The sequence below is a fragment of the Euprymna scolopes genome, chromosome 15, assembly GCF_053919585.1.
Source record: "Euprymna scolopes isolate OS-2025 chromosome 15, ASM5391958v1, whole genome shotgun sequence".
Lineage (NCBI taxonomy): Eukaryota > Metazoa > Mollusca > Cephalopoda > Sepiida > Sepiolidae > Euprymna > Euprymna scolopes.
The window spans coordinates 65,473,092-65,492,583 of NC_136496.1; the positions used below are offsets into that span (position 1 = coordinate 65,473,092).

The 19,492-nt window shown below is 31.7% G+C and overlaps 1 protein-coding gene across 4 annotated transcripts in view; it reads right to left on the bottom strand.

Annotated features, from left to right (window-relative positions):
- The window catches only part of LOC145293849 (WASH complex subunit 4-like), a 144,978-nt gene that overhangs the window by 64,363 nt on the left and 61,123 nt on the right, over positions 1-19,492 (bottom strand). For all 4 annotated transcript variants that reach the window (XM_080140540.1, XM_080140543.1, XM_080140539.1 and 1 more), the window contains exons 14-17: positions 16,661-16,751; positions 13,100-13,155; positions 6,416-6,495; positions 2,102-2,207 (exon numbers count right to left, since the gene is read on the bottom strand). In XM_080140540.1, the coding sequence (XP_079996666.1) occupies positions 2,102-2,207; positions 6,416-6,495; positions 13,100-13,155; positions 16,661-16,751 (333 nt within the window). The remainder of the gene's footprint in view (positions 1-2,101; positions 2,208-6,415; positions 6,496-13,099; positions 13,156-16,660; positions 16,752-19,492) is intronic.

Here is a 19,492-nt window from a genome sequence, read left to right on the forward strand (position 1 = left end):
TTGGAGAGCAAGCATGAATCGTCATGAGGGGCACCAATCAAGAATGAGAAAAAGATACGTCTTGAGATCTTCTTATGTGTGGCACGCACGCATGCATGCACACACACACCCATGACTGTAGACACACATGTGCATGCACAGAAGACAGTCATGGCCATGTCAAATTGTCTAGACACCACATACACAAGAATATATATACTTGAGAATATACACACCTCATCACCCATAACAGAACAATATCTGCAACTATTTATTCATGCTGTTTGCAGAGAAAAATTGTTGCTTTTGTTTTATCTTTTCAGAACATGATTGAGCTTTGCAAAAGAAAGGAAAAAGACAATAACATTAATGTTTGGTGCATTTTAGGTAAGGAAGCCAGTATTACCGGATAGCCTGATCTCCTAGCACCAGTGAGGAGAGGGAAAACAGCAATTCATTCTTTGATGAAACAAAAGCCATCTATCTCCTCTACTCGCAACATGAATCACTTGAAGTCTTAGCCTTCATGACAAAATTAACATTTTCTGTTTTCAGAGAGAACTCTTACAAAAGACAAGAAGAGAGGCAGAGAAAAAAGGAATAAAAAAGAAAAATAAAGTGAGAGAAAAATAAAATCCAGCCAAATAGCAACAAAAAAACATAAGCAGGTAAGGCTCTAGCAATTAGCCTTTTATTATTTAAAATCCAGAAAAATTCCTGCATGGTGCAATTTTTTGTTTTGCTTTTATTATGAAAAAACTTTATCAGAAATGATTAAAAAGTAGGTTATTTTTACATTTAAGAGAAGAAAAGGAATGAACAAGTAAAGCATGCATGGTCCCCCGTGAGTGCACAGTGAACGAGGCGTAAAAATAATGACTAAGTTTAGCATTGCCCTCCCCTTTTAGCCCCAAAAGTCTCCAGGGGATGTCAAATCCTGGTGAAAATGAACAAACGGTGCAGTTTTAGGCCTTAGCATACGTAAATTTGAGTTCTGCACCATGCAAAAAAAAGAAATGACTAAGTCCATCATTTGCCCCCCCCCATTTAGCCCCAAAAGTCCCCAAGGCATTAACATATTTAAATTTGAGTTTAGCACCATGCAAAACTGCTAAATAAACATACAAAAAAATTTTGGACAAATATGATAAAATAGCCCCAAAAATGGAGTGTTTTTATTAGCCCTAAAAAGCCCCTGGGGAACACCCAAGGGTTAACACGAAGTATAGACAAACAAAGTTATATAGTAATAATTAGTTACAACTTTTAAGAAAGTTTTATAAAAATCCAAGGAATCAATTTTTTTTAAATAAGCACAAAAGTATAAATTTTAGCCATATTTACCTGAAGGGCACCCCTGGGAGGGGGGGGGGGACAACCGGAATTTTTCCAGAAAAATCCGTTCTGTTACTATAATATTCGTGCAAAATTTCCAAAAATTTGAAGGCGTAGTTAGTTCATCATTTGCCCCCACCCCCATTTAGCCCCAAAAGTTCCCAAAGCCTTAACATATTTAAATTTGAGTTCAGCACTATGCAAAATTGCTAATAAATAGACATACACAGAAAATTTTGGACAAATATGATAAAATAGTCCCAAAAATGGAGTGTTTGTATTAGCCCTAAAAGAGCCCCTGGGGGAACACCCAAGAGTTATTGCGAAGTATAGACAAATAAAATTATATAGAAATCAGTTGGTTCCAACTTTTTAGAAAGTTTTATAAAAATCCAAAACATCAATATATATTGCATATATATGCAATATATATTGCATATATTGTTTTGAATTGTAACAAATATTAAACTCAATGAAGGTGAATTTCTATTTTCAGAGCAGCTATACCATTAGATGATAGATGAAATTAATTCACTCAGAATCTTTTTTTTTCATTTATATTTAGGGAGACACCACCTACATTTTCACCACACAACGTCTTACACATGTTTCATTGTATACCAAAAACATCACTATACAACTCCTCAAAAGCTGCTAGAACATTTAATATATTGAATAAAATCTCATTTTTTTAAAATGTGAATAGTGATAATGTATGTATGAACATGCAATTTTGAAGCATATTACATAGATTAAAAACAAAATACCTCAAACAAAACATACTTACATGTATTCGATGTGTATCATTTATGTTGTCAAGCATGTCTGTTAAATAAATAGGGAAAATGACCCGATGCCAGTACAAAAAACTGCAATCAGTGGCTGTACGTAAACTGAAAAAAACAAAAATAAAGACAATTTTTAGAAAGGGGGGGGGATTAACAAAGACTAAGTGTAAGTAAGTGTATCATCATCATCAATTAACATTCGTTTTTACATGCTGGCATGTGCTGAATGGCTTTAAGAAATTGACTTCAAAATACCCTATCTCTTGTCCATTTTTTATTTATCCCTCCTCATGCCCATTTTTATCACTTCCTCCCATGTTTACCTTGGCCTTTCTCTGAACTGAACTGGCTACCACAACTGTTCTACATCTACTAATCCAAAAATTCTCATCCATTCTTTAAATGTTGCCATACCATCAAAGTCTATTCTTCTGCACACATCTTCCTATACTGTCCAGATTCAATCTTCCTCCGTGGTCATCAGAACTAAATTTGTATAAGACTCACATTATACATCCATCAGGTTATCCTCATATCATGCATTGCATGTCCTCAACCCCTCACTGGCCAGGTTTCACTTCTGTACATCATCACACTGTGTAAACATGTCTGATAGACTTTTTCTTTAGTCGACAATGGAAATGCTCTGCTGATTAATCATGGCAGAAGTTTCCTGAACTTACTCCATCCACTTCTACTTCTTACAACCACACTATCACCTGCTCCACCCTGTGCTCTAATTGTCTCACCAAAGTAAAAAAAAAACTTCATGACAACCTCAACAGCTTCATCATCCAGATATACTTTCTCCACATCTGAATGCTCATCCACTTTCATTGTCTTACACTTCTTGCACACACTTATGCTTTTTCAATCTACTAGCAATTCAACTGCACCTTTTTGTAGAACCAATGCTTTTGGATACCACAAAAAATTAAATTGCACCCGACTCCATTTTCATAAATTGAGCAGGGGAATTTTCCTCTTTTTCAGAGCTTTCCAACATGACAACCATTGATCATCGCTTTAGGTCTTGACAACATTAACTTCCAAACCTTAACTTTTCGTGGAAGATATTGATTATGTACATTTATTTATTTATGTGTTTTTAAATTCTGTTTCTTTAGACAGAGAATGAATACAAATTAACAAAAAAGTTTATATTTTAATTATTTGGACTACTATTCTCATCTTGGTTGATATTTTCATTGTTTCAGATAATGCAATCTCTAAACTTATAATGGAGTCAGTTTAAAATTCCATATATGTTCCTATGTCTGACATAAAGATGGAGGTTACATTGGCTGAAACAATGTGAAAATAGCAACTGCCATCTTTGCTATCAACAACACATATTATTTGAGATGGTCACTTTATTTTTTCTCAGCAGCTAATTCAGTTACTAAGAAAAAATACTACTACTAATAGATTACAGACTTTACATAATAGTCAAATAATATATCACTTAATATAGAAACAGATACAAAGAATTAGCAAATTTATGATAGTGATGCAAATTTTACAGCCACATCATGTGATGCAAATTGGTGTCAAACAAAAAGTCTCTGCATATAATGGATTGTTGCTGGTTAAACAATACATTTTTTTACAAACACTGCATGTCACTCTCATTTTAAGTAAATATGACCAGTATTAAGTTCTATTTCCATTTAAATAACATTTAAATTGCTTATTTACAATGCATTTTAATATATAATAAATGCATATTACCACATATTTAAAAAAAATTAATTAAAAAAAGGGATTCATGACACAGCAAAGTCAATGCCAGTAAAAACTATGTAAAAGCTATTGAACTAAAAAAATATTATATAGAGATCAAAACCACTTTCAAAACTTTACTTAAACTGTTTCTTAGTAAAGAAATCACATTACAAAGAACAAAATCGCCTTTCACTCTTTGAAAAAAGAAAAAAAATATATTTTTTATAAATTTTGGAAAAAAAGATACATTACAAATACCAATTTTTGATTTGAAATTAGCCTTTTTGAAAATAAATATATTTCTTTATTTGATCTATACTTCAACATCAAGACATTTGTTTTATTATTAAATAAAAAAAAATGTCTTGATGTTTTTTAAGCTTTCATAGTAAGCAACTCTATATACATTATATTTTTTTCAACAATAGCATTTAAAGATACAGGTAGAGAAAACTGGGAAAATTTTGTAGCCAATGGCAAAAAAATCTGAAATTGATATAAATTTTCCAGTCTCCATCCCTCCTCATTTCCCAACCTAGAGAGCCATACCCTCTCTTCTGCACATATGAAATTTAATCTATAGTGATTATTAGTCAACAATGCTTCTTTCTTTTCAAACAGAAAGTATTGATTGATATGTTTTGAAGGAAACAGGATGATATTCATTGATGAAAAAGTTCTACCTCCCCTATTCATGAAACGTTTGAAGTGTGGAAAAATTGACATTTTATGAAGGCATAGTCAGAAAAATATTAAAGATTTTATTTAATGGAAAACATGTAAAACCAAATATTGTAAATAAAGTGTTTTGTGAATATTTTTTTTTACTAAGGAGTTATCAATTATCAAAACTCAAAAGCCATTAGAGGATGAGTGTTATTGAGTTTGTCAGGTAGATGGTGCAGCAACACCATGAAATTAAGCAGAATTTTATTATTTAAGAGGATGGCTAACCAAATATTTGTTTATACTGATTTTGAAAATACTTATGTTGCAGTCATCTGTGAAGTAGCCCACCAAGATTGTGTTTCACAGACAGGTAGTTCTAAGAAAAAAACTTCATTTAGTTTTATGTAAAGAAAGAAAGAAAAATTATTGACAGTGGTTGTAGCTAGATGAGTTTTTGTCGTGACTGTTTTACATGAAGAGAAACCATAGATTGGAGTGTTGTTGAATATCTACCATGAAAATAATGACAGAGCAGAGAAATACTAGCAACATCTCTTCTGTGAGAAAGTGGTTGTAGAGAAGACATCTCCACTGGATTTCAAAGTTGGTTTTGTACTCTGTCAAGGCAAGACAAGAAAGGATGCTGTAAGCAACATCTCCCTAGTTGTAGCAACAGTACTTTATGTTTAGACATATTTGACCTATATAGGTAAAGGACTGTGTTAATAGCAAGATATTTTCTGGAGTGGTAGAATGATTCAACCATTTCTGCAGTGACCATAGCAACAGATTTGATGTAAATCTTTCATTTCCAGTCTGTTATACAAGTTGTTCAAATGTAATACAAGTCCCATAAACTACCAATAAATAAATGCATTTTTACTCAGTCAAGGGCGTTAAATGTAAACACTAATGTACAATATATCAAAATTGTCCCAATGGGTTGTGGATCATGTTGTTCATTTATAAAATACAAAAGAAAAAAAGGGAGTTTATCCAGTTTCATCTCAATATTTAAAACTGTTTGTAAAAAGAAAGTAAAAAAAAAATAGCACAAAAAACTTATGTACGTACATGTTAGATTAAAAAAGACAGTACACCAAAAATCACACAAAATAATTCAGTACTTCCATTATAAAAAAAACAAAAAAAAAAAAACAATAAAAAATATTGGATTGTTGAATTCATTTGCGCCTTCATTAAGGTCAAGGCCAAAGGGACGTAACTCAACTTCTAAAAAAGGTTCTTCGTTATTGTAGCGAAATTCAAAATTGAATTTCAAGTGAAACCAATGGTACCTACTGAATTGTCATGCTGCAGTAATGAAAATATCCAAAAATTATGAAAAGCAATAAGGTAGAAAATTAATTATTAATAAAAACAGTTTTTCAAGACAATTAGCAAAAATTAAGTTTTGCTAAATTGACCAAAGATTTTCAGTTTTTAGAAAATATTTACCTCCCTTTTTTTTTTTTTTTGCAAAACTTAATTTTCCGTAATTGTGTTTGAAAATTATTTTCATAATAATTAATTTTCTACCTTATTTTTTTTTGTAATTTTTTTATATGTTCATTACTGTGACAGGACAATTCAGTAGATGTCATTGGTTTCACTTGAAATTCAATATTTCAATTTTCGAATTTCGCTACACTAACAAAGAAGAAGTTAAAGAATTAACAAAAACCCCACTCACCCCCATGTTAAGAATGGATTTCCAAATTTGCTTGGGGGTGATTCTATTTTATTTTTAAAAAACAAAAATACTGGATAAATTTGCATACATTTTTATGTACAACCTTTTTTTTTTTAACCTAAAAGGTATGTACATACTAAAATTTTTGTGCGATTATAATGTTTTACTATTGAGGTAAAAGTTGATAAGCACCCAAAAATAAAAAAATTAAAAAAAAGATACTCACTTTTCCCATAATCTGGTGATGATATTCAGTTTTTTTAATGTATCAGAAAGACTAGTGATTTCATCATCTCGGAAGGCTTTCTACAAAAAAAATCATTTATATCTTTTATTTTTTTTCTTTCTTTTTTGACAAATGAGTCACCACTTATCAAGGCCCAAAGGCCACTTGAGGATAAGAGTTAATGAGTTTGTGAGATGGATGGTGAGACAAATACCATGACTGATTGGTAATTACAGCTGAAATTGAGTAGAATGTTAAGAGAACAGCTCGACAAGAATTTGTTTACACATGTTTGTGCATAATTTGTTTATATTGGACTTGAATACAACCATATTGTAATCAACTAGGAAATAGGGCAGTGGTATTGTGTTCCACAGACAAGTAGTTCCAGGAAATAAACTTTGTTCATGGAAGCTCCATTTAGTTTTAGCTACACAGAAGGAGAAAGGAAAATTATTTACAGTTGTTGTAAATAGCAGAGTTCTGTAGAATAAGAATGACAAAATCTCATTTTAACATTTAATAACAACTTTACTGATTATCTTCATTAGTATGACTTTTTCATGGATGCATGTTGACATTAGTAGTAGAAGCATGTATCATGAAAGATTAGAGAATCCTGTAGGAAGATAAAAAAGTTCATGGATGTACCGTTTTGAAGTCCATGTATGGCAATAGCAATGTTAACGTGTCTTGCCTACCTAGGGCCAAAAGGGCCAGACAAAGTTGTGCCCCAACAGAGGAGTATGTTGTCAGCAAGAGCCAGGAAGAGAAAGAAAGAAAGAATTGCAGTGGATTTAACTTTTTATAAACTCAGTCATGTGGTCAACTCACCTGAGAGATGGTCTTTGATTGAACAAACCAGAAAGAAAGTTGACTGCTACAAACAATCAGCAATGATGTTATAAAACAAATATATTCAAAATCTTAAACCGCAAGTATACGCTGCTCCTGCTGCTACAGTTCTCTTGCAGTTTTTGGATTTAGCTTTATGTTTGTACAGATAGCTGTTGAAAATATCTACACATGTTTTATGTTTTTAATTTTGAGATGTTTGTTCTATTTAAAAATACAAATAAATTAGAATACATGTTTTAGTAAGTCATATCAATGCATATATTGAAAACAAAATAAAACCTAGTTAAAAGGACATTTTATATAATATAATATATATATATATATATATATATATATATATATATATATATATATATATATAATGGTTATGATTGTAGTTGCAGAATTCACCCCGGATTGGTTGGGCTAGCTCTTTCCAGCAAATTCACCATGTCCCGAACACTGGCTGATCAGACATGGTGATCCAAGGCTGCATCTGTTATGAATGCAAATCATTCGCAGTTCTTGAGATGAACTGCATAAAAGCGAAGACCCAGAATCAGTTTGGCATCTTACTTTACTGTCTTGAGCCAAGTTTTGATATGACCTCTGTGACATTTCTTCCAACCTGGTGGTGGTGCTGAGTTGATGAAGTCACTTGGGTGCTGTTGAAGGGCATGGCAGAACGAATGAAAGCATCTGGCAAGGAGTGATTTTTGGCAGGAAAGAATGTTGTAGCGAGCATGGATTGTATTGTTAGGGATACTGTTGCCAGTGGATGGTAAAGACAGAAATGGTTGTATACTTCCAGTTTGCGTTGGTCATCTGCTCGCATAGGCCAAGTTTCACAACTATAAAGGAGAATGGTGTGGACAAGGCCTGGTAGATCCTGACTGGTGTCCAGACTTATTTCGTTTTGAGATCAGAGCTGCGATCAAAATCAATAGAAGGCAGTGCGAACACTGCTGCTGTTGAAGATATCTTCCTCCCCTTGGCCTGTTGTGGTGATAATAGAGCGAACATATTTGAACCAATCGACACAGGTTATCATGTTGAGGACAACCAGTTGTTTTTCATTTGGAAGAAAACCTGCCATCAGTAACTTTTGCTTTTGTTTATCTTCATATATATATATAATATAAAGCTGACCATGTGTGTGTGTGTGTGTGTCTGGTCACAAATAGGCTCCTATATGGTTGACTATTTTAAAAAACTGATTACATATAATGATAGAAGATGTATCGAGGATCAGGAATGGGTACGTTTGATCTGGTAGAATGATGGTTCATAAAAATTGTGGGGTCTGCGTTTGCGCCTGGCCCCCAAAGTATGGAAATAAAAAATGAAAAAAAAGGGTTTTTTGATATAGATGTACATAAGAATACTTTGATAAGTATATTTCAACTTAAATAGGGATGGTATAATAAAATTGTGGGGTCTGCGTTCACACTTGTACTCCATGGAAATATGGCACAAACGTTAACAAAGACTTTTCATATCTATTTGCGTAAGTATACTTTGATAATTATGTTTCAGTTTGAAGAAATATGGTATAATAAAATTATTGGGTGTTCGTTCACGCCTGACCTCCATAGAATATGAATATGTCACAAAGTTTAACAAGGTTTTTTAAAAGTGGTGAGGGTCCACAATAACACCTTAACTTTAATCTTAATTCACATTAGCTTTTATTTATTTTTTTTGAGTTGAATCATATTATGTCGAATAAATTCACCTCATAAATTCACGTTCTTATTAAAGTGAAAGCCAAAAAAAAAAAATCGGAACTTTAGACAATTTGACACAAATTTTGTATAATTCTGTTTTTTTCCTTCTCCACTTACACGTGGTACTCTCTCGAAAATAGATAAATAGATAAATAATAAAAAATAAGAACGTTACTTGTTATCATGTCAAAAGAAGGAAAAAATCCTGCTCACGTGATTACGTGTCTTTTTAAAAACATTTACATAACCTTTTTTATTTTTATTTATATATCTGTTTAAGCTTTTTTGTCAGTGTACTAGAAGGAATTCAGTTGATTACAACCCTTTCTGCATGTTCTTTACATTACAATAGTACAACCCTGAATCCGACGGCGCAATACTACACCATTCAATACCGTAAAACTGAAACGAAGCTGTTCTGCTTGAAAAGGGCGCCATTTTCTTCTTATTCATATTTATATCGATTCTTTGCTTTAAAAAACTAAAGTAATTACGTGTTTACTTTTTTAATATCCCATTTTGCTGTTTCGGATTATTTTACTAAAGTAAGTAAAGCTTAATTATTTTTCAAAACTGTTTTTGTTTCTTTGTTTTTCGATATTTTCGTCGATATTATTTAGTAAGAGTGTTTAGCAGAAAAGCCAACAAACGACTACCCGAAAAAATAAATATACAAGAAATAAATGTTACCATAGTCAATAAAAGTTCAGTTCATGTTTTTTTTTGTTTTGAAATAGTTTTTAATGCTTTTTACTTGAAATAATTTCAGCGAACCGAAATTAAAACGAAATTTGAGGCGATAACTACTTAAATGAATTTTTATATAAACTACACATGCCATAATCGAATATTCCTCAAGCACAAAATAACGGAAAACATTAAAATATGTTTATAAATATTCCTTACGTTGACAGAACTCTCTTTAATTGTTAACACAGAATGCTCAGGTGTCCCTCCTTCAAATTGGAAACGGGGCTCTCCATTTCAAAGTCGCTGCCATTTTGATTATTTTTTTAAACCGGTTCATGAATTAAAAAAAAAAAAAAAAAATGTTTTTTCTAAACTACTTAAAAATACAAACCAATGAACTTTTCTACCATAAAAGTAACTTTTATTGACTATGGTAACATTTATTTCTTGTATATTTATATTATTATATATATAACATTTTCTCTTTGTATATAACATTTTCTCTTTGTAAGGAAACATAATTTTGTTGGTCACTCTTGGCTACGAATGGAAACAAAGTTGATATAAAAAAATATATTTTCGCGAAAATTATCTTTACTTTCATCATATTTTGCTTAGGGTAAAATTTTTTACAACCCCTCCTTTTCATAACCTATCATACTTTCATCAATCACAGTCCATTTTCTGTAGGCTGTTTTTGAACCCAGTCAACGACAGGTACTTCTGCTAGTATATATATATATATATATATATATATATATATATATATATATATATATATATATATATAAACATTATTTCAGAATAAAACTCAATTATCAAGTTAGAACAAGATGGTTTCTATCCCTCTTTTTTTTGTTTCTTTCTTTATATCAATTGTTTCTGTGTATTCAGTTAGAATTCTGCATTGCCAAAGCTGAACATTTGTTGCAGTAACAATTCAAAGATAGCAGGCCAGCCATAGCTAGGCATGCAAATAATAAAATAATATTTTAGAGTAAACTGTCCCTATCGAGTTAGAATAAAATGTTTATTTTTTATGTATTAAAACCAAACATTTTTATTTAAATACTAGGTGGGGAGGGGGCTCCAACCTTTCTGGTATAAAATAAACTTAGATATTTTTAATTCATACAGATTTGATAATTATTATTACAGAGATAATTCTCTATTAAATATTATATTGTACCTAATATATAGTACTGATTTGAAAAGTTTAAAAGAAATGGCTTGAGTGCTATCTGCTAAAATCAAAACCAAAACAGTTAGCACTCCAGCTGTGTTCCCTACCATTTGAGTTAACCAGACAGAGATAAGAAAGATTTAAAATTAAATGATTTCTAGCTATGACTACAATGCCTATGATTGAGTTTCTGCACGTATAAAACTAATAAAAATATGTCAGCAAGTTGAAATGAACATTTTGCATTTCAACTTGTCAACATATTTCTGTATGCATTATCCATCCATCCAAACAAAGATTTTACTCATTATAAACTATCCTTGGTGTATGATTAATATTTCCTGTTAATTTCAGTGTTGTGTGACCAATAGTTTAGGAGTTTATCAGTCAAATACACACTTACATACATCTACTGTTTTATTTATATAGAAGAAAATAATAAGGTATACATGTGACAAGTTACTTTTATAATCTCTAGAAACTTCTGGTAGTTGTCCAGAATTTCTCCTATATTAAAAAAACAAAAATGCAGACAAATATTTATGATGTATGTACCTGTGATGGAACGAAAATAGCATATTCCAAAAATCATGTAAATTGATCAAGTAATTATATTCAGAAAATCATTTTAAAATGATTTTAAGTGATTAATGGAAAATTGCACGCATTACAATTTTGCAAGTTTGAATTATTGTGGAGTTATCTGCCTTTATTTCTTGAAAATGTTGATGCAAGACAGACACTTTTTTGCTTATTCATAAACTTTGATTTTCTTAGGTAAAAATAAAATTACTTGATCAATTTACATGAATTTTGGAATATGACATTTTTGTTCAGTCATGGGTATGTAAGACAGATTTTTTTGGTCAATGTCAAGATTCTTTCCAACTCCAAAAAAATCTTTACAATGATGACTTTTAATGTTTTTGAGGCTGCTAAAAACAAATATAACATTTAAAAGTGGAACAGAAAAATAGATTTCATGGTAAGAAATTATTTTTTTTCAAAAAGTGGGATCATCACTTTTCTATACAAATTTAATGTAAAATGAGCACCCCCTTTTTAGCCACTGTGATAAACTGCCTGAAAATTTTTTTGGTAAATTTTTACTTTCCACCTTAACAATCATCTTTAAAATGACAATTTTTATAGGTTTTAAGAGGTGCTGAAGATGCACATAACATTTAAATTTGTCACATGCAAGTAATTTTTCAGATATTAAGCAATGTAATTCCAGTAAATTTTTCATGAAATTTGAGAAAATGTACAAAATAAACAGACATTTTGAGAAAGTGAGTTTATAGTCACTTTCACTTCGTAACCCGACTATACATGTTATTCTGTTAACCATCGAAAACTAACCCGGTTCAATCTTGTTTAACTTTAGTGATCTAACAAAAATCATTGTTTGACATGATTTTATCCATTTAGATAACTAGCCTGGGTGCTCAGAGTTGCCCTGGGTGTTTTTAGGTGTGTGTTGTGCAAAAAAAAAAAAAAAAAAAAAAAAAAAGTGGTAGTAGGCAGGCAGGTAGTTGATGCGAAGGCAGAAAAGAAAGTGAAAAAAAAACCCTGATGTCTTACTGCTACTCCACGGAATCTAATTGACGCGAGAAGCCCGATGCAAAAAGCCTTTTGTGGACATACATAAACGCTTGTGCCCATTTTGCCCTTTATATAATAGATGTCTCTCCAAGGATTTTCTTTATTATTAATGCTAAAAGCCACTCAAGGATAAAAATTAATGAGTTTGTCAGATGGATGGTAAAGCAATGCATTGAAGATTAGAAATGATTGAAACTGGGCAAAATTAGATTAAAAAAAACAGTGCAGCAAGAATTTGTTAACATTTGACTTGAAAATGATCAAGTTACATTCAGCTGGGAAGCAGTCTCATAGTATTATGTTCCATAAACAGTTATGCCTTGGAAAGAAACCTTGCTCATTGAAGTTTTGTTTAGTTTTAGGTACACAGAGGTTCACAGTGGTTGTAGAAAGACGAGTTTGCTGCGAGTGTTTTACAAAGAGATAGTCAGAGATTCAAACAACTATCATGAAAATAATAATACAATAGAAAAAGACTAGCAACATCCTCTTTTGTGAGAAAAAGGCAAGAAGAGAACACCCCTCACTAAATTCCAAAATTGATTTTGTACTTTGTCAAGGTAGGAAAGAGTGCTCCAAGTGGCACTTTCTCAAATACCCACTCTTCCTAAAGAAATAAGAAACATGAAAATCGATGCTTACCAATTTTGTTCCAAATGACAGAGCGAGAGAAGCAATCAGAATACGCTCTTTGGTACCTAATTTGAAAAAGAAAGAATAGCATTTCAAGACTGGAAAGATTCATTTCTTCTCCTCCTCATCCTCATCATCATCCTCACCATTGCCATCATCATCATCATCATCATCATTATATTCAATTTAACATCAGTTTTATATGCTGGCATGTGTTGAACGGTTTTTAGAAATTGACTTTCAAACTTATCTCCAGTCAGGCATCTTTAGAAGTTACTTTCTTAATTGAGGAAAAATTTTTATAGGGCGGGTGCTTTTCCTGACACTAATCCAGTGAGGTGATGGGGACCAGTGCTTTTATGGAGACACCATCTCAAGTGATTGCCTACCAAGACTAAAAAGCATTCTTATAAATAATTTCCAAATAAAAAGAGAAAGTAAAACTTGCTTAAAGTAATTTTCTCAATTATATATTAGCAGAGCTACTCAGCATTGCTTGGAGTAAAAAAAAACTATTTGTATTAAAACTTCTATCTCTCTACTACTGTATCAGTGTTTCTATCTTTCTCTTCTCAACCTCCTCTTTCTCCTTTGCCCATCCCATTATTATCTAACTGAGCATACACATACAACTCTCCTTTACATAATAGATTCCTTCAGTTGACATTTTCTTTCCAAATTAATACATAAAAACTGCTCCCCTTTCCCCGGACAAACACTGGCCAAGTTAACCCTCAGAGAAGAGATTTTTTTTTTCTAAATTTTTAGATAGTATTCATTCAGGGCAACACTGACCAAGGATATACTAACTTTGTGAGTGTTTGTTTGGCAGTTTTTGCTTTTAGCTGGAAACACACATACACACAGATAACTGCCATTTATATAAAAGATGGTGATACCCAGGAATGAATGCTGACCTGAACTCGATATTATCATTTTTATTTTGAATTTTAATTTCTGTAATTTTCAATTTGCAAATAAAATATCATCTTGGATGTGTTATGAATATCTACACAATATTATGTAAAAAAAAATAAAGATAGAAACACTACTACAAAAGTGTTTGATCTTGATATAGGTTTTTTTTTTTAAATTTCATCCGTGAACAGACAGAGAACCCATAATATAAATATAACAACTAAGATGAGGATAAAATTATCAAATATGTAAATAAATTAGTTCTCTTTCTCAGTAATCTCAATAATTTCTTTAAGTTATAACAATTCATCAAATGCCAGCCTCTCCAACATCAAGTCAAATGAAAAACTACTCGATAGAAATTCATTAAATTTTCTGTAAATGTATTTTTGATTCTCAACAATGAGTTTTGTAGATTAGATTTGGAAAACAAATTTATAGTTGAACGTTCATAATCAATGTTTATATCATATAAGTGTACAGCCTTCATGTAAAGACACAATAAAATTATCTGTCACCAGTGTTTGTACTAATATTCATATTAAAATACTATCTGAATCAGTGAAAAGAAAAATACAAAAATGTCTAAAACTGGAAAGTAAAAGAAAAAGAAAGAAAAGAATGTATAAATCATTATAGAAAGCAGATAGACAAAAAAAAAAAGAAAGAAAATGTCTCATTATGGAAATAGATCGAAGGTGGGGAGTATCTGATTTACTATTTGATTTTTTAATTCTCCTAAATACTTGAAATGGATTTGTCTGGCAGAGTCTTTATTTATTAATTTACATGTGGCAAGACAGATACGAATTAAAAGCCTTTCAACCTTTAAAACTATATAAAACAAAAAGAAACAAAAAAATTTTTAGTTTGGAAGACTCCTTTTGAAAATTCCCCTGCTTTGTAAGTCAATAAATAATCACTGTATTAGTTAGTTCTAAAGAAGTTATGCCTAGGAATCATCAGTTGCTTGCCATGAAAAACTGTTTCAGAGATTTAAAAATAAAACAGTAATTGTTCTTATTGGCTTCCCAGCAGTGTTGATCAGACACCACTTCCCTTAAAAGTTGAAAAATTCCAGATACCAAATCTAGTTTTTTTTTGCTTCAGATGAATTTTTTCATAAGATATTTTGTCATTAGAAATATTCCCCTTACCTATGTTGTTTGCTTTTGCTCAAGAAAAATGAATTATTTGCAAAACTATTGTATTTTATAGTTTGGACGAATCAATGATACTATTTATCACCTCCCTCCTCTTTTTGGTTATTTTTATTTTTATGTATTTATATTACAATTTATTTCATTTTTATTTTCATTTAAAAATGTTTAATATATAATTTTTTTTTTTTTACATATATTACCCTATATGTATAATTTACATATACTATACATTTTATACATAATTTCTTATATAGTTTTGGATTTTCTCTATCAATCTACTTTGATGAATTTGATATAACTTAAAAGAATTAAGACGGATTTGCCTTATTTAACCATCACATTATTTTGTTTGGATTCCCACCTTGTTAAATCATTCTTATTATTAAAGTATCAACTTGAGATATAAAATCTATTAACTTTAGAGAATATATATATATATATATATATATATATATATATATATATATATATATATATAATCTTATATATAGAATTTAATCCTCTTCTCTTCCCTGTGATAATTCTTGGTGGTTCTGGGGTTGAATACTGGACTGCAGAGTCAAAGGTTTGAATCCTTCGATCAGCAGTGCCTACGCTGATGATTCTAACTATCTCCACAAAAATAACCTACTCAGTAACATACAATATGGCTTCTGTTCAGTTAGATCTACAGCTGTTGTGCTAACTGTAATATCACACAGAATTATTAAATCTCTCAATGGAGGCTTCGCTCCTAGAGCAATTGCTCTGGACATACCAAAGGCTTTTGATAGGGCATGGCATAAAGGTCTACTCCCCAAGATTTCCAGCTATGGAATAGTGGAAAATGTCCTCTCAATTATTAAATCCTGATAGGTTTATAAGAGTAGCTGTCGATGGGCAGTAATCAGAAGCTCATAGTATCAACGCTGGAGTTCCTCAGGGTTCCATCCTGTGCCCAATTCTCTTCCTGATCTTCATCAATGATCTCTCAAATCACATTTTTAGATTATTTGTATACATTTATGCTGATGACCCTACTATTTTTGAGAAAACTTTAAAGGCCAGCGATCACCAAGATCTCTCAGTTACTCTCTCTTCTGATCATGAGCACGTGGTGCAATGGAGAAAAGGATGGTTGGTAAATTCATCTAAAACCAAACTTCTCTCTTTCCATTATCAATGCTCTGACCCTCATTTGTCCCCAATTGAAATGAATGGCTTTTGTCTTGGGGAAGCACCATGTAAAGACAAGCTTCTAGAACTGACTTTCACACCTGATCTGAAATAGAACACATGCATTAAATCCATTGCCAAAATCACTGGAAAAACGGTTGCATCATTCTATTTCTGAGAAATGTTTAAGGCATACTTAATCATTGAAAACTGATCCCCTAATTTATAAAGGGGGAAGACTGACTTAGCATGGCTGTTTAGGGTATGTATTCTTAGGACAATAAAAATAACATTAAATCATAATTCCTTTATTAATAATCTAAAAATTAATTACCTGGACCATTCAAGGCATTTTCAGCAAGAACCAGGGCTGATAAAACATCCAACCGACTTTCGCTGTATTTCTTGTCTTGAGTAATCCTTTTCTGTTTGATAAGGTTTTAAAAAAAAGAAAAAAAAAAATGCCAATTAAATTTTGTATCTTGCTTTTGTAATAAGCTTCTATAAATTTTGTATCTTGGTTTTGTAATAAGCTTCTACAAATATTTGTCTTTTTTCTTCTAAATTTGTAAATAACAAATTTCAGAGTCATGTTAATTTCCACATGGACTCATTATGCAACAGATAAAGTGCTAAGTACAATCAGTTCTAATTGACAGTCTTCTAGAGGTTGAAGGTTCAATCCTCAGTACAAATGATACTTAGAATATAATTAAGAATTGAAAAGCTTAATGATGGTGATCAATACTACAATTTGAATACAAGACAAATATGGCAAATAGAAAAGAGAGGTGACAAACAGAAATTAAACTTGTAAATAACAATTAGTCCAGTATATTCGGTCATAAAAATAAAAAAATTGAAATGGTTTGTTTCAGCTTGATACAAGGGCCCGACAATATTTTTTCGACACTTTAGTATTCGACTTTTCAGTACCATAGAGTGGCGAAATTCCTGTAATAGAATAGCATAAACATATAAAAACAATATCTGTAATAAAAATGGAAGAAAATCGATTAGGTAAGGAAAAATATTTAATTTTCATCATTTTTTACAAAACATATGGGACATTATTTTTCGGACATTGTTGAAAAACTGTTAATAGTCTGTAATATCACCTTTCTTCTCAATAACTTTTATCAATCTCTCTTCATAATCATCAAACATATGCACAATAACATCTCTACATGTTTCTATTAGTTGTTTTTTGGCATCTACTATTCATTCCCATAGTTGAGCCTCTTTCGTTATTTCAGGTCCATCATAGACAAGTTGCGCAAGCATTTCCCAAACATTTTCCATTAAATTTAGATCTGGGCTTTTTGCAGGCTATTTCAAAGAAGTCATATTAACTTTAGCCATCCATTCTTTCATGGGTTTTGACACATGGATGCTCCAATTATCTTGTTGTAGTACGAAATCATTCCCTATCTCACTTCTTTTCCTTGGTAGGGCTTTCTCGTCCAGCAACTGTTTGTAGCTTTTGCTGTTCTCTCGTCCTTCCAGCCACTTCAACCATTTCCACTAGCAAAGATCATACCCCAAACCATGACTCCTCCTCCTCCTCCCCCCATCTGTGTTTGTTCAGTACAACAGATTCGCCCCTTCTTGACCAAGTACACCATCCATCGGGCCCATCAAACTTGAAACGCTTCTCATCAGTAAATATAACCTTTAAGTCAACATGCTTTGTTTACCACTTTTTAGCACTCCAGTCTTGCTGCTTTGTTTTTCTTTGTTAGTGTAATTTTTTTCTTAACCTTTGCATACTTCAAACCAATCCTCTGCAGCGTTCTTTGTACTGTTCAGACGTTTACATCCAATTCACATTTCTCCTTCAGTTTTCTTGCTGTAACTTTTTCTCCAGATGCCAAAAGCCATGTCACAGTCCTCTTCATTCTCCTTTCAGTCCTCTTGCCAACTGATCTTTTTCGTCCTCTCTTCTTTATCCGCTCGGAGTTTGTCTTCAGCATGTATTCGACCATTGATTTCGACAGCTTCAAATCCATAGTGATCCTTCTGATGCTGAGACCATCTTCCCGCTTCTTCCATGCCAAACAAACGACTTCTTTTGAATGCATTTTACCTCATTAAACTTAATTGTTTTGCCAGTAGAATAGAACAGATAATTGATTCTAATGATGACAGCTAAGTGTAGAAGCAAAAAATTTGCAGACAGCAACATATACATAAACATAGCTCTTAATAAAATACGATTTTTTGCCATGTCCAAAAAATAGTGACGTGCAAGTTTTCGCAAAAATCACAAAAAACTAAAATTATCAAAGCCAAACTAAAAAAATGATTACACTAGTAGTGGATTTTCACTCCTCAACTACGTACTTAAAATCTCAAAAGTTTTTAGCACTAGTGACCATCTTGAAGTACTTTTTTCAAAGTGTCCAAAAAATACTGCCAGGCCCTTGTGTGTAGTAAATTTATTATATTATCACCAGGTAACATCAGATGTCCTGAATAGAGAGGGGAGTGACCAACATTTGAACTGGTGATAATGTTATGAAAATAACAAAGTGTTTTGATCATGGAAGAATGCTTTGAAACAGGACTAGAATTTAATGTAGAAATAATTAAGCCAGAAATATGTAAAAAAAAATAAAATGTTTAGAAGTATGTGTAATAAAATATGATTGGAATGTTTGGTTTTAATAAACAAAGATATGTGACAAAAACCAGGAAAGGATTTTTGGTTACATAGATACATGACAACTAGTTTAGAGACAAGTTAGAAAGTTAGAGAGTCTGTAATGGTATGTTTTCCTTTGTCTGGCAAGAGACAAAGATGTTTATTCTGTCCCTTATTTGTCGTTATATGTGAATATAAACTAGATAAGTGGCTTTGTGGTATTTTGAAAATTAGGCGATCACACAATTACATGTATGAAAAACAGATGCACATCTAATAAGACACACATGCACGTGTATATATGTACAAAACAGATACACATTCCAACGGAAATACAACATATTGTCAGGTTGCTTCTCCAACATTGATGAATGAAGGATGGAAATTACATTAAAGTAGTTTGGCAGGTCTAGTTTATTCTACTATAATGCTGTTCAGATATTGATGTTATCAAAAGTTGAAACTGCTTGGCAAACTGAAAGATTATCCTGAAAGGGCAGAGTTTTTCCCGAGAATGACAGA